Source organism: Bison bison, unplaced genomic scaffold (genome assembly GCF_000754665.1).
Source record: "Bison bison bison isolate TAMUID 2011002044 unplaced genomic scaffold, Bison_UMD1.0 scf7180017864461, whole genome shotgun sequence".
In the NCBI taxonomy this organism is placed as follows: domain Eukaryota; kingdom Metazoa; phylum Chordata; class Mammalia; order Artiodactyla; family Bovidae; genus Bison; species Bison bison.
The window spans coordinates 16,886,961-16,900,804 of record NW_011495023.1 but is presented as its reverse complement, the minus strand read 5'-3'; the positions used below and the strand labels follow the sequence as shown (position 1 = coordinate 16,900,804).

At 46.2% G+C, this 13,844-nt stretch overlaps 1 protein-coding gene across 8 annotated transcripts in view; it reads right to left on the bottom strand.

The window, feature by feature from the left end:
- Nucleotides 1–2,936: 2,936 nt before the first annotated feature.
- The window catches only part of ZNF438 (zinc finger protein 438), a 196,258-nt gene continuing 185,350 nt past the window's right edge, over nucleotides 2,937–13,844 (bottom strand). For all 8 annotated transcript variants that reach the window (XM_010860015.1, XM_010860016.1, XM_010860014.1 and 5 more), the window contains 2 exons: nucleotides 5,161–6,937; nucleotides 2,937–3,816 (listed from right to left, as the gene is read on the bottom strand). In XM_010860015.1, coding sequence (XP_010858317.1) covers nucleotides 3,198–3,816; nucleotides 5,161–6,937 — 2,396 coding nt within the window. In that variant the 3' untranslated portion in view covers nucleotides 2,937–3,197. The remainder of the gene's footprint in view (nucleotides 3,817–5,160; nucleotides 6,938–13,844) is intronic.

The following is a 13,844-nucleotide window of genomic DNA, read 5'->3' as shown; positions in this document are numbered from 1 at the left end:
TGGCTGTGAGTTCAGGAGCTCCCGAAGCTGGGTTTAGTCATAGAAAGGGAAAGGGGTGATTGTGTTGCTGTTGCTCACATATCCATTGTTTCAACAAATATCATGCAGTGTTCCTTGTTATGTGCTGAGCAAAGACACAGTCCCTGCCCTCAGGAGGTTTATGGTCCAGCATGGGAACATGACAAGTCCATTGTCAAGATCAGGACACTGGGTGGGGTCTGTGCTGACAGCTGGATCAGGGCCAGGGGAGGCCATAAAGGGAATATGTGGCCGACGTGCAGCTTGGAATAGAAATAATTCAGTGACTTTTGCCTCTTGGTACTGATTAAAAGGGCTTCGTTGTGGCTCAGACCATAAAGAATCTGCCTGCAATACGGGAGACTCAGGTTTGATCCCTGGGTCTGGAAGATCCCCTGGAGGAGGGCATGGCAACCCACTCCAGCATTCTTGCCTGGAGAATCCCCATGGACAGAGGAGGCTGACTGGCTATAGTCCATGGGGTCACAGAAAGCTGGACAGGCCTGAGCAACTAACATTTTCACTTATTTCACTGATTAAATAGACACTTACCAAACTTCCATGATCCAAATCCCAGTCTGATTATTTAAAAATTAAAATGTACTTTTTTAAAGATGCAGATTTCTGCGGTTCTCCATTGTTTTTGTCCTTGAATTCTGGACAGGAGGCTGACCTGAGCTGTTTTACATGATCCTCCTGGGGCATTACATACCTCTTCCTGGAAGTTTGGCCAAAAGAATAATAAATATCAGCCACCACTTACTCCCTGGCCGGAGTATATGCCCGACGTTTTACATGTGTGGCCTTGACCATTCACCACAGATGCCTCGAGGTGGGGTCATGGCTCCTATCTTACTGGAGGGGTAGTAGAGCCCAGAAAGGTAAGTCCTAGGCAGTGAGCCTCATGGCACCTTCCAAACGCTACTGGCTTTGGTTTCTGTACATAGGCAGGGACTGCACCAGCAACACGGCTGCACCCTAGGAAGGCTTGTCAGGCAAGGCCTCCGCCTGGCTTGTCAATTTGAGCTGATGCCAAAGTTCTTTTTTCTATCCTGGCTGCACGAGGTTTTCGATCTTCATTGCGGCACGCGGGATCTAGTTCCCTGACTAGGGATTGAACCTGGGCCCCCTGACTGGAAACGTGGAGTCCCAGCCACCAGGCCACCAAGGACGGCCAACCTCCAAAGTTCTTTAGCTAAAATATTCCCTCTTTTCTCCCACCTCCTCAGTCAGACGCCTCTTCTCAGAATTCCCATGGAGGAAGTGTCACCATTAAGGGCCAGAGACTCCTTGGTGGTACTGGGCTACTCCCAGTGTAACTCAGGGAGCACCCTGATGAGAAGGGGAGCCTGGCCGAGGACTTCACGATAAGCCAACTGCATCTCCCCAGCTGCATTCTTGGCCCCGTCCTAACCTAACCCTCACTTTCTTTCCAGAGGCTGTCTAAGCCCTTGCTGTCTCACCCTCACTGCAAGAATATGGGCCACAGGTGAGAGAGTCCCTGCGACTTCGGGGACTTCGATTTTACATACGGGGTGGATGTACTCTGTCCCCGCACCTTTGCCCCCACCATCCTCCAGACCCGTCCTCTGCCCGAGGCCTTCTTGGCCAGTATTTCAAAAACACTGCTTAAAGGGGCTGAAGAGCCACTTTAGAGCTAAACTCAAGTTTCTTGGTTTGAACTCAAGTAGTATTCATGGTAGATCTCATTTTTTTACTGTTTTCGAGACCACTCTTCCAAAAACAAACTAGATGCTGTGCTGAATGGTAAAGTTGTCCTGTGACTGAGTTCTTAAAACACCACACAGCATAGGTCTGATATTATCTAAGACCAGGTAGAGCGTGATCGATGGTGGTGGTGGTCTGTTATGACCCAGAGGGGTAGAATGGGGAGTGGGTGGGAGAGAGGCTCAAGAGGGAAGGGATATGTGCATACTTATGGCTGATTCACACTGTTCTACAGAAGAAACTAACACAATATTGTAAAGCAATTATCCTCCAATTAAAAATAAACAAAATGAGACACTAAGAAAGATAACTTAAGATCTACTAGCTCGTCAATTAGAATTTAGTTCTTCCTCAGTTTAGATAACTTCCTTTAACACAGAAAACTGTTATGACTCTGCCCTGGCCCAGCCTTGGGCACTGGGCTGGCCACGAGTATGGCGCTTTCAGCCAAAGGCTGGGACGTGAATGGCTTGAGAGCTCCAATTCCCCCATTCCGAGAAAACGATTTTGCAGTCAGGATGGCCAGAGACTTCCGACGGTGATTTTTCTGATTCTAGTTAATTTCCTAGGAATTTAAGAGGCAATCATTTACTCTTGACTTTCAAAGAGAATCTGAGCTTGAAAGGCACAGTTACATCTAAAACTGACGGGTGAACGACAGCACTTCCTGGGGAGGGAGGAGAGGCAGCTCACACCTCGGCATCTGGGCTGAAGCACCCTGTTCATTCTTCGGGTTGTAAATTTTCTGCCTCAAAAGACCTTTTGAGAATAACTCTTTACCCAAAAAAGTGGTCTCTCTATTAGCTGAAGTCCTAAAAAATGTCTGATGACTTTGATAGGGAGCACTTTGTCGGTATAAAGACTTACTGGCATCTCATATTCAGGGGAATGTGCTTTTAAGAAAACAGAATTTTAAAAAGTCAAAGTCCTGAAAACATGGATTTTCAATTATGATAGATGAGAACCTTATTAATTATGCTGCTCCATGGCATATTCAAATAAACCAGAGAATTTGATACAGACCAACAGTATGTCAGGGTTGAGACTGAAATGTTTTGCCCACTGGAAATTTATCACATTAATCTACTTAAACAGAAAATATGTGAATGAACACAGGACACACACACACACATAAACACATATTTTTGCTAAAAACTGTTATCTGAAGGACAGCCTAATAGACCTCATTTCAGTCTGCAAATTTATCTTTTTATTGAATCTGAAATAAAAGTCAGAGGACATAGGATTTTCAAATAAAACTGTATATGTTAGAAAAATATGCATCAAGAGCATATGTACATACATATTCTATAATAAAATAAGACTATGTACAAAAATCACTTCTGCTACTTAATGCTGATCGTAACTTGTTGGATTTTGGTGTTTAAGCACCTCCACGAAACAGAGGCAGCTGAGAGCACACACCTCTTCCTAACTCCTGACCCCGTGTCTCATTTTCCGGTTTTGCTGGAAAGTTGGACAACTCCCTGGCTGGAGAGCGTGCTGAAAATTGTCCACAGTTTGGGGGGGTCCTCACACTTGTGCTGCCGCTCCCAGTGCAGAAGTAGCTCTTCTTTGCTTCCTAGTATCTGCACACAAAGGACACAGTTAAAGCCAGACTGGGGCAGGGGGAGGGCAGCCTGGGGGCCAGGACACTTGGGGCCCTGGGGGTCGCCTCTGGGCTCACTGGGTCCTGGCTGGGCTCGTTCCTGTTTCGTGAGGGTTTCCACGTTGTTCTGATGATGGAGGTACAGTTGTCTTTTCAGTCTGGGGACTGCACAGAGCTCCCCAGCTGAGGGATGATGCCTGAGCAGCTTCCTTCTCTCAGGACGTTTCCAGAAAGGAGCAGCCTGTTTAGTTAGTTCTCCGTGAGCTGGTCTGCTTCCGGAGGAGGGTGAGCTCTCCTCTGGCAACTGGCCTTGGATTTCCTCACCATGAACAGAAAGCAGGTGGAACTTGATTTCAGCCAGAGACTGAGCAGTGATCTGACAGCGACCACATCTGATCTGGAACCCGGCCTCGTCATTCTGGTTCATTAGGAGGTCTTCTTCCAGGCTGGACTTGGTCTCCCTGGAAACGGGGGAGAGAATGTGTCAGACCTCACTGAAAAACTTCTCCTAACAGCTCCTGGCCTTCTGGGCTCTAAGACATATACACCATGCACCAAAGAGGAGGTTGAAGGCAGGGAGAGTAGAGACTGTGTGGGAGACAGAGGCCCCGGAGAAGGTCAATGTCAGGCCTGTGTGGTGGGGCCTCACACCTCCCAGGCTGGCAGGGCCACTTCACAAAAGGGTCCCCCTTTATGCATCTCCTCCAAGAGCTAACTGTTCTTTGGTTACCATGGCAACAGGTGTGCCCACCAGGAGAGCAAGAGGTACCAAGTGTTGCAGGAACCCACTGGGTCCAGCTGAGATGACTGTCCCCACCCCTCAGGGGGCCCTTCCTAACCCCAAGCACCCAATGCACTTTGCACAGTTTACCTAAAAATCAAACGGACTCCATTAACCACTCAGAAGTGAGGTGGCTATGTACCTTAGGAAAAGGCACAGGTATCTAAAAGGGAATGGAAATGCATAAAGAGACACAGAGAAACTCCAGAAAAGCCGGGAAGAAACAGGACTGGTGTAGCTTATTTTTAGTGACTATGAGAGACTGAGCTGAAAGTGAACAGAAAGCATTGAGAACCATCAGAACAACCGGTGATGATGAGGGACCGAGGTTTTAAAGTGCTGGGAGACGTTTGATGTGCCTGGTACTGATGTGCATGCATCTTACAGAAACCCCCTCCATCACTCAGAGCAAAAGGGACAGACTGAGGGTGCTTCCTTGATTTACTCAGGACTCTCTGACCCACCTGACAGGCTTTCAAATGATTCAGCTGCCTTGTTTACAGTGCTGGAAAAAAGCACCGCACAGGCAACCATGTAGGAGACAGCTTACCTGGCCTCAGGGGGAAACAGACCAAGTGCTGAGGGGCAGGTCTGCCCTGGACGGGCTGAGTCCCCACCAGCTGGTATGCCAGTTTTGGGGCAAATGATGCTCTTTCAATATACATTCTGTGGGCATAAAAGTTTGGGGGAAATTACTCGTCAAAAGGACCATAACCATAGATGTTAAGTTACTCTTCCATATTTCAGATGCAAAATTAATCTCATGCCCGAATGTCTCCAGCATCCCTCAAGCTGGCCCTTGTGCACTGGCTGATGGAGAATGAAGCTGGTCAAAAATCATGAATGATCAGAGACCAAAGAGAAATGAGGCCATTCCTCACAGAACAGAGGTTAAGTGGTAGCAGTTAACTTCGGAAATCTTAATCTGAGGGCTGTCTTTCCAAACTCACCTTCCGGATGTGGGATCCGACCCTGATCTGGAATCTTAAAGTTCTTTCTGGCCAGCACCCCGCATCGTACTCACCTGTCCACCAGTCCCTCCACCTCACAAGGGGTCTGCTCTCTGGTCCTCGGCAGGTCCCCTGGCTGCGGCTCACAGGGGGAGGGCTCGGTGCTGATGGCCACACCGTGCACCTCTTTCAGGTGGCCGAAGTACACTCTGACGTGGCCAAACACCTTGGCGCAGAACTCGCAGCACACAAGCTTCCTGGGCCGGGAATCCCCGTGGTGCAGCCGCACATGCGCGCTCAGGCTGCCCCGTCGCTTGTACACCTTTCTGCAGAGCCGGCAGCTGTAGGGCCGGCTGTCCGGGGATGCGCTCGTGTGCTCGCGGAGGTGCTGCTTGCACGGGAAGGGGTGGTCACACACGTGGCACTTGTGCCAAGTCTTCCTGAGGCCGGAAAACCCATTTCTGAAGGCAGAGTCTGGCTTTGGGGGCTGGCCGTCCTCCTTCCAGTCCAGATGGTTGGGGGCCAGGGAGTGATCGAAAGACATGTGTCCCAGGCTCCCGGGTGGCGGGGGCTGGAGGGTGGCTGGGGGCAAGGCCAGGGCTGGCAGGACCGGGACAGGTTTGGGCATGATGCTCCGGTATTTTTTCACGGCCTCCGGTTTTTGGTCACTGGATTCTTGGGGCTCACTTTTGACTCTTGCTTTGCTGTCTTTACAACTAAGGACACATTTCCACCTTTTCCCCTGAAATGTCAAAAGTTCGTCTGGGCCCTTGCGTTTTCTTCCTCTTCTCTTCGCTGTCTCACCGTTCAGTTTTGTTTTGTGGTTAAGGTCGGGCTTGGTGGCTTGACAGAAGGCACTGTTGCCGGGGCTCTGCCCAGGAGCCGGTGGGGCAGGTCCCCTGTCCCCCACCTGTGGGGCCGCACTGAAGCCTTCCGGGATGGAGGGCGTCTGGTCTCGGGCAGTCCTGAGCCCAGGGAAGGGGACATGCGCAGTGTTCACGGTGGCTCCGCTCCTGTAAACCTGCGTGGTCTTCACTCTCGAGTAGGGCAGGATGGGCAGTTTACCTCTGGGGACGGAAGAGGGCACCTGGACCGCGTTTCCAATGACGCCTGGTGATGACAAAATGGCTTTGGTGGCATCGACCGGTTCTTGAGGTTTTTCACTGGCAACAGCAGAAGGTTTCCTGGGGGTTTTCTTGCTTGGAACTTTCGCTCTTCCTGAACTCTTCTGGAGGCCCTGCTCGGCGGAAGGCTCCTCTGGTGTGGCCAGTGCTGGGGTGGCAGGAGGAGTCCAACCTCCATGGTTGCTGGTCCCTGGAGGCCCGGGGTCTTGGTGGCCACTCCTGTTGGTCAGCGCAGCTGGGGCTTGGTCTGGTGCCACCTTGGGTGGGTTGGGCTTGTGCGGGGGCTCAGGATGCTCAGGTGGGGGAGGGGCTGCTTGGGTTTGGGCAGATTTGCTGCAGCCCCTCTCGAGCTCTGGCTTCTTTCTGACTCCTTTGCCAGGTCCCGGGGGCTGGTACCGGGGGATGGGCAGCTTTAGGTTCTCGGGCAGAGGCATCCGGGGTTTCTGGATCGGCTGAGCTGAGGCCACGTGCGGCAGAGCGATCAGCGAGAAGGTCCCTTCCTGGCCGGCCACCTGCATCAGCGCATAATTCTGTGGGGGCATCCCCAGGGGCTTGGAGCCGAGGGAAGGGCCTGGATTCACCTGATCAGAGAGTGAAGGCACCGGGCCCGGCAGCACTCTGGGTGCCAAGACTTGGGGCGCAATCTTTGGAGCGATGGTTCTAAATTGACTCTTATTCTGCAGGCCTTTCCCGCTGTGAATCGCCCCAGGAGGGATATTTGGTTCGCCTGCAAGGACAACACAACATAAAAAGGCACTCTGGAGTCACTGTCCTGTGCTGAGAGCACAGGTAAGCAACCAACCATCTCCTCTGCCCGGAAGCATCCCTGCACCCAACCTTGCCCATGGGTGCAGAGCTAGTGTTCCTCAAGATGGAGGTCAGCTCCTGCCCACCTTTCCAGGGACTCATGACTGTTATTCTCCAGGGTTCCACGGCCCTTGTCATAACACTCACCACTTTCCACAGTAATTTATATTTGTTCATCTCTACTACAGAACACAGAGCATCCTGAAAGCTGGGACTGTCTTTGTATTCTGCAAGTCCATCCTCCCTGTTGACCTCACTCCAATTTATTTTTACAGGCCAGTGCTCCCCACCCTGTCCCTGAGCTCTGGGCTACATCCCCTCTGGCATGTTCTACTGCAGACTCTTATTTCTTTCATATAAATGTCTTGCTTTCCCTATTAAACTTATGCTCTGTGAGCACAAAGCCCATATTGGATCCCACTGTATCTTTGTTAGGAAACAAACGTTTCTTGTACCAACCTCCTTTCTTACTCGGTTTTAGGACAAATTTGACCCACTGGCAGCGCCATCTGTCCTGCACACAGGGATGCATGCCAGACTGAATGCTGGCTCTGTGGCTGCTTCCCCGTGTGACTTGTGAATTTCTTCTCACACCTCTCAAACTGTTTATGTGTGCTTTTACAATTAAATCACCAGTATTAAAAAAGTTGATGTGACACCTTACACACATGTTGGAAGAAAAACAAAAAGATACAGAGTGATAAGTAAAGACACAGAGACAACATAAAAAATACATGGATCACACAAAAAGGGCCTTCCAGGACACCGATGGGAACAATTTTAACTGACAGGCTAACACTTCATATTTGAGATTTATTAGGCTGACCCAAAAAGCCATGATTACCGCTCTGAGGGGACAATTATGGAAACATTTCCATGCACTGCTTCTAAGGACTGAATCATTGGTTTTCTCCCCTAAGGCCTCAAGCTCCTGAGTCCTGGCTGCAGAAGAACTTCTCATTTCTGAGTACCTCGTATCAGTCAGCTTGTGTTTTCCAGGTATCCACACTTTTCTAGAGATGGCTGCCACCCATGGTTTTTTTCTGAAACCACTGGGGCCAGATGTGCTTTGGAATTTACACTTTCAAATTTTAAAAAAGTAATAAATGCTTACAGCAGATGTTACATAACACCTTGCAGAGTCTGCATAATACCCCAAATTAAACCTATTACCACTTCTGTAGTGAAATATATGGGCATTCACAAGGTGGGGGCAGGGGGGGAATGATTTTTAAAGTTCTTATTTCAGTTTAGGCTTTGCCTCTGAATGTGTTTTAATATCCAACTTTTGATAACATTTTCTGTTTTCAGAGTCTGTTAAATTTTGGAGTTATAGGAAGAGGATCGAAGAACTATTTGTTTAGGAACTACCAAGGGTATAAAGGGCTTCCCAGGTGGCACACTGATAAAGAATCCACCTGCTCAATGCAGGAGACGCAAGAGATTCGGGTTCAAAGATCCCCTGGAGTAGGAAATGGAACTCACTGTAGTATTTTTTTCTGGAAAATTCCATGGAGAGAGGAACCTGGTGGGATGCAGTCCATTGGGTTGCAAAGAGTTGGATACAACTGCCTGCTACTTCATGCCATGTCATGTCATGTGAAAGGTATAAAGATGAAATGATACAGCTTTTCCCTTAGTTTGCTGGCAATCTGATGATTTTAATCACCTTGATTTTAATGTCTACAGTGAGCGAACTAACAATTTTAGCACAAAAATGATTTTTTTCAGCAAATATGTACTGACTGATCACCTTATTCTAGACAGTAATCACTGTTTGATGAAGAAAAAGTATGCTAGAAACATATTTCACATAGTATTATAGCATACATTAGAGGAAGAAGGGAAAAGACTTGTGTTAAGGTTGGAAAAATTAGACAAGGATAATTACGTAATCTGTTGTTTTCCTTTTTGGCTTTGTGACCATGAAGTTCATGGGTAAACTGACTAGTTGATCACCTCACAATAGTCACCTAAACTGATTGGCTATATCTGCTTCATCTTCCTGCATAATTTAATTCATTTTTAAAGTTCTATTTCCACAGCTTTTAAATTTAAACATCTTTCATGTTAAACCTCCTTTTAACTTTTTAGAAGAAGTACTGAAGTAAGCTGTAAATAAATACATTAAACCAGGATTGAGAGAGTTTACAGAGAGCTTAAAATTATTGACAGCTTTTGGTTGCCAAGTGACAAAGCTTATTAAGTAATTATACTGACAGTCACAATGGTCTTTGCATCTATACAACCTATCGTGGAACAGGGAACACTGGGTGATTTCTATTTAGTTCCTACTCCTAAGTGATGGAATACACAGTATTTATAGCAAGAAGAGCTGGAAGAAAGGCTATGCTGGCCTTAATTAGTCTCAAGTCCGCTTGAAATACAATATGTGACAATAATGCATTGCAGCACAAGACACCTCACTTGTCTGCTCAAGTCTGTCCAATTGGCTCTTCATCTCAGACTGGAGCCTAAGTCCTTGCAGGGGCCTCAAGGGCCTGGAGCCCTGGGCTCCTGGGAGTACTCCAACCTAGTTCCTCCCCAGGTTCTCTCCAGGCACAGCAGCCTTGCTGCTGATCCTCACAGGGGCCACACACCTGAATCCCAGAGGGTTTACACCTGCCACTCTCACCACCCTGACTTGCTTCTCTAGATCATCCCCAGTAAGGGCTGCAGCATTTCCTTCAAGTTTTGCTCAAATAGCCTCTTCATGGTGAACTCTTCTCTTAGTAAAGAGAAGAACCTTAGTAAACCTGTAGCCCCGTTCTGAACTCCCTGCCCCACTTCCCATTTCCATCTCCTCCAGCACACTCGCTCCATCTCATGGATTACATTATGGTCTGCAGTCCCCATCCCACACCCCCTCCACAAAAGTGAATTCCTTGATGATGGGGAGTTTATTTACCTCTTTAGGGCCTGGAAAAGGGTTACAGATACACTCAGAAATCTGATAATTACTTGTAAAATTTATAAGTGATACTTGTAATAAAGTGATCAGTAAATGAAAGAAAAACACAATTTAAAGGCAAACTGAAAATTGCCATATTACTTTGAAAATTAAAAAAAGAAATAGAGAATAGATCTCTGGAATACTTTTTTTCAATTTAACTTGCCCACCATCAGAATAAGGATAGCACCATGAATTTTTTAAAAAAGAAAGAAAACAAACAAACAAAAAACCTTTTAAAGTTAAAGGGGAGAGGTGAGGCCAAATGACTAGCCATCTGAGGAGGTAATAAGAGAGAATGGTAAATGATGCTATTGGGGTACAAAGAAACAAGCAAGCTCTGAAGAAGAAATTACTTTAAAGAAAACAGACACACAAAGAGGGGAAAAGAAGGGGATTAGAGAGAAAAGAGGAGGAAGCTAGAAGAGGAAAAACTGACCCTCAGAGCAGAGAATGGCTCTGTCAGTGTGACGAGGAGCAGAAATAACAAAGAACAAAAGATGCAGCTGAAGCAACAACTGGTGGTCAAGGTCACCTCAAAGTCCCCAAAGACTTCAGCTGGGAAGGGGCTCCCCAGGTTTTATGACGGAGTATAAGAAAGCAATCTTCTGACAGTTAAGGTTCCTAGCAATGAAGCCAGCTATATTTATTGAGCTGCTCCAGAAGGGAGGGAGAGGGCTAATTATGATACATTTAAAGTAGATATGCTTCAACGAATCTTCAGAAGTTCCTATATTACAGTGGAAATAAAATCTCACATGAAGACCAATGACAGTCACAGGAAAAGGAAGCCGATTGTGGTCCCGGAGCAAAGGAAACTTTAGGGTAACTGCAATCCCAGCATGGGAGAATACCGATTGGTGAGCAGCCTGGGACGACAGAGCCCGGGGTGACAGGTAAGGGGCCTGCCACACAGTCAGTTTTCCCCAGGTTCCCTGAAATTCAAAGAGGTAGATCCTGGGGGTAGAAAAGTGTATCAATTAGCCTCATGATCAATAATCAGAAGAAATCTGTGGGGTGAAAGGATAAGGCCTTACAGGATAAACTGAACTTACTCACACTTGCCTGGATCTGTTGGGAATTCCATACAGATGGAATAGGTGTGGAACAGATCATGACGGTGATGTTGAGTCCCTTCTCCCAGAATCATTAATGATGAGGTGATAGGGAATGAAATGATGCATTAGAAGAAAATCATAGCAGGAAAAAGAGGGCAAGGCCATAAAAATAGAGGGGAAAACTCCTTAGGAATTACTCAAATGTTCAGCAAGAGGGTACTAATACAATAGCCAACATTGCAACAGAAACAAAGTACTAATACAGGTACAAATACAACAGTCAGCCACTCAGGCAATGGGATACTAAGCAGCAGCAGCAAAGAAGAATGAGTTAGACTGATACACAACACTCTCCAAGATGTGAGATACTATCACTTGGATATTTTTTTTAAAGTAGTGAGAAACACACACAAACTAATCCCCGTGTATACACAGAATATCTCTCAAAGGAAAGCAAAGAAACTAGTCTTGGGGTGTGGCCTTTGGGGTAAAGGCACAGTGGTGGGGGTAACTATAGGGTAGGATGAGATGAATGCATATTTTCCACTGAATATTCGCTATGCCTAGCACAGAGAAGGTACCTATAAATATTTGTTGAATGAATGAAAGGCAAATGAAAGTTTCCTTTTTGGATCCGTTTTGCAGAAGGAGTATCTCTGGGGATGTTGGTGATGGGTAAGTGTGCGTCTGTTCATAAATGACTATGTCCAGATGTCAGAGAGAACATTTCAAGTTTTTCCTTTCCTTGCCTACTTAAGGATAAGAATTGCTAGTGGTTAAGAGAAGTAATTGAGTCATCTGGCAGGCAGTGCATCACCACCCCTCAAGGTTCAGTCCTGGGAAGCATCAGAGCTCATTATCTCCCAAGGACAACTGAAGTGCTGAGAACCATCTCTCCCAACATTTGGCTCCTTAAAATAAAACAAGGCAGGGGCTTCCCTGGTGGTCCAATGGTTGGGACTTCACCTTCCAATGAAGGGGTGCTGGTCAGGGAGCTAGGATCCCTGACATGCCTCGAGGCCAAAAAACCAAAAACATGAACCAGAAATGATATTGTAAGAAATTCAATGAAGACTTTAAAAGTGATCCACAATAACAACAACAAAATCTTTAAAAACGTAAAACAAAGCGATTTGCAATAAAGGTCAGTTTGCTATAAAACCACAAGTTGTTTTTTTTTTTTAAAGTAGTTTGAACAACAAGAGTGTTTAGAGAAGCTGAAAATGCCATGAAGTTTTTTAAAACACTGAAATGGTACGATTGTAGCAAGTCTTTCTCAGCTATGCGGCTGCAACAGTGGTTTATCCCACGACACATTTACAAGGCCTCTCTCCCAGATGGTGTGATCTAAAACCCCTCACCTGTCACCTACTAAATCACAGATTTCAGAGAACTGTGCACTAAATGGTAAGTCGAAATTTCCACTGACATTCATCATTTCTGGAAATCCTGCGAAATTACCCATAACACAGTTAAAGAGGCTCACAGGACTCCCAGGTACTAAACATGGACTTTTATTAACTGGAAACATGAAAGGCTCACTCAGTAAAATTAATTTTTCACAATTCTACAATGCAAATACTTAGTATTACGATTTTATATGTGGGCTGTTTTTAATATGTTAAGTGTATTAAAAATAATTATTTTGGAGAGTGACATTTACAGTCGGTGAGAATTTGATCTAACTGTGGATTAAAGGAAAACGAGGTGGTAGTGAGTCCTTATTATGGTCTAGAATCTGTGCTGGGTCTCTTAAGTGAATCCTTATGCAAACTCTACAAATAAGTATTACTGTCCCCCTTAACAGATTAAGCAAAAAGAGCTTGAGGAAGTTAAGTAACAGCTGAAGTCCATATCCATCTGATTCTAATGTGGACAATGGGCTTCTACTTCTTCATCCTCCCCTCAAGAAGGGGAAAATTTTTAGGCTTCCTTGGTGGCTCAGTGGTGAAGAATCTGTCTGCCATTGCAGGAGACACAGGTTTGATTCCTTATCCAGGAAGATCCCACATTCCAACTAAGCCTGTGGGCCACAACTACTGAACCGGTGTTCTAGAGCCTAAGAGCCAAAACTACAGAAGTCCATGCCCTAAGGGTCATGCTCCGCAACAAGAGACGCCACTGCAATGAGAAGCTCGCACGTCACAACTAGAGAGTAGCCCTTGCTTGCCACAGCTAGAAAAAAGCCTGTGCAGCAATGAATACCCAGCACAGCCAGAAATAATAAACAAATAAATGAAGTTAGTTAATAAAGTTAATTAATTGAAAAGGGGGAAAGTATTTACAAAATTGCCCTTAACTCCAAAATATATGATATTTTACATTATATTATAATTTATATATTATATTAAAATATAGTATTATCTCTAAATTTTAAGGAGGGGGGAAAAATTTGAAAGTAGAAATGGCTTGTCATATCCCCAAACTTCAATGACCATTAAAAGATTCTTTCCAACAGCCCACTAATTAGAGAACTGATGAAAAACTAAGAGGCACTTGAAGCAGATATTCAAAGTTGAGTTTACCAATTATTAACCACAGGATTCTGAGGAATCCAATAAGGCGGCCAGCTATTTGTCTGGAGCAAGGACCAAGTGGGTCCTGCGTGCATCTCCTCCACCAGGTCTAACTGATGGGTGTGGCTGCACGTGAGAGGCAGCAGAGGGAAGATGCAGGTCAGTGGTCCATGAGCCCACAGCCAAGCTAGCCTCATCCGGCTGCTTCACAACATGCCCCTGTACAGACAGTGTTAAGAGACAAGCACATGAGGCAGGCGGTTCTCCAACAGCTGCAAATAACTCACTTCCTGATTTCCACCC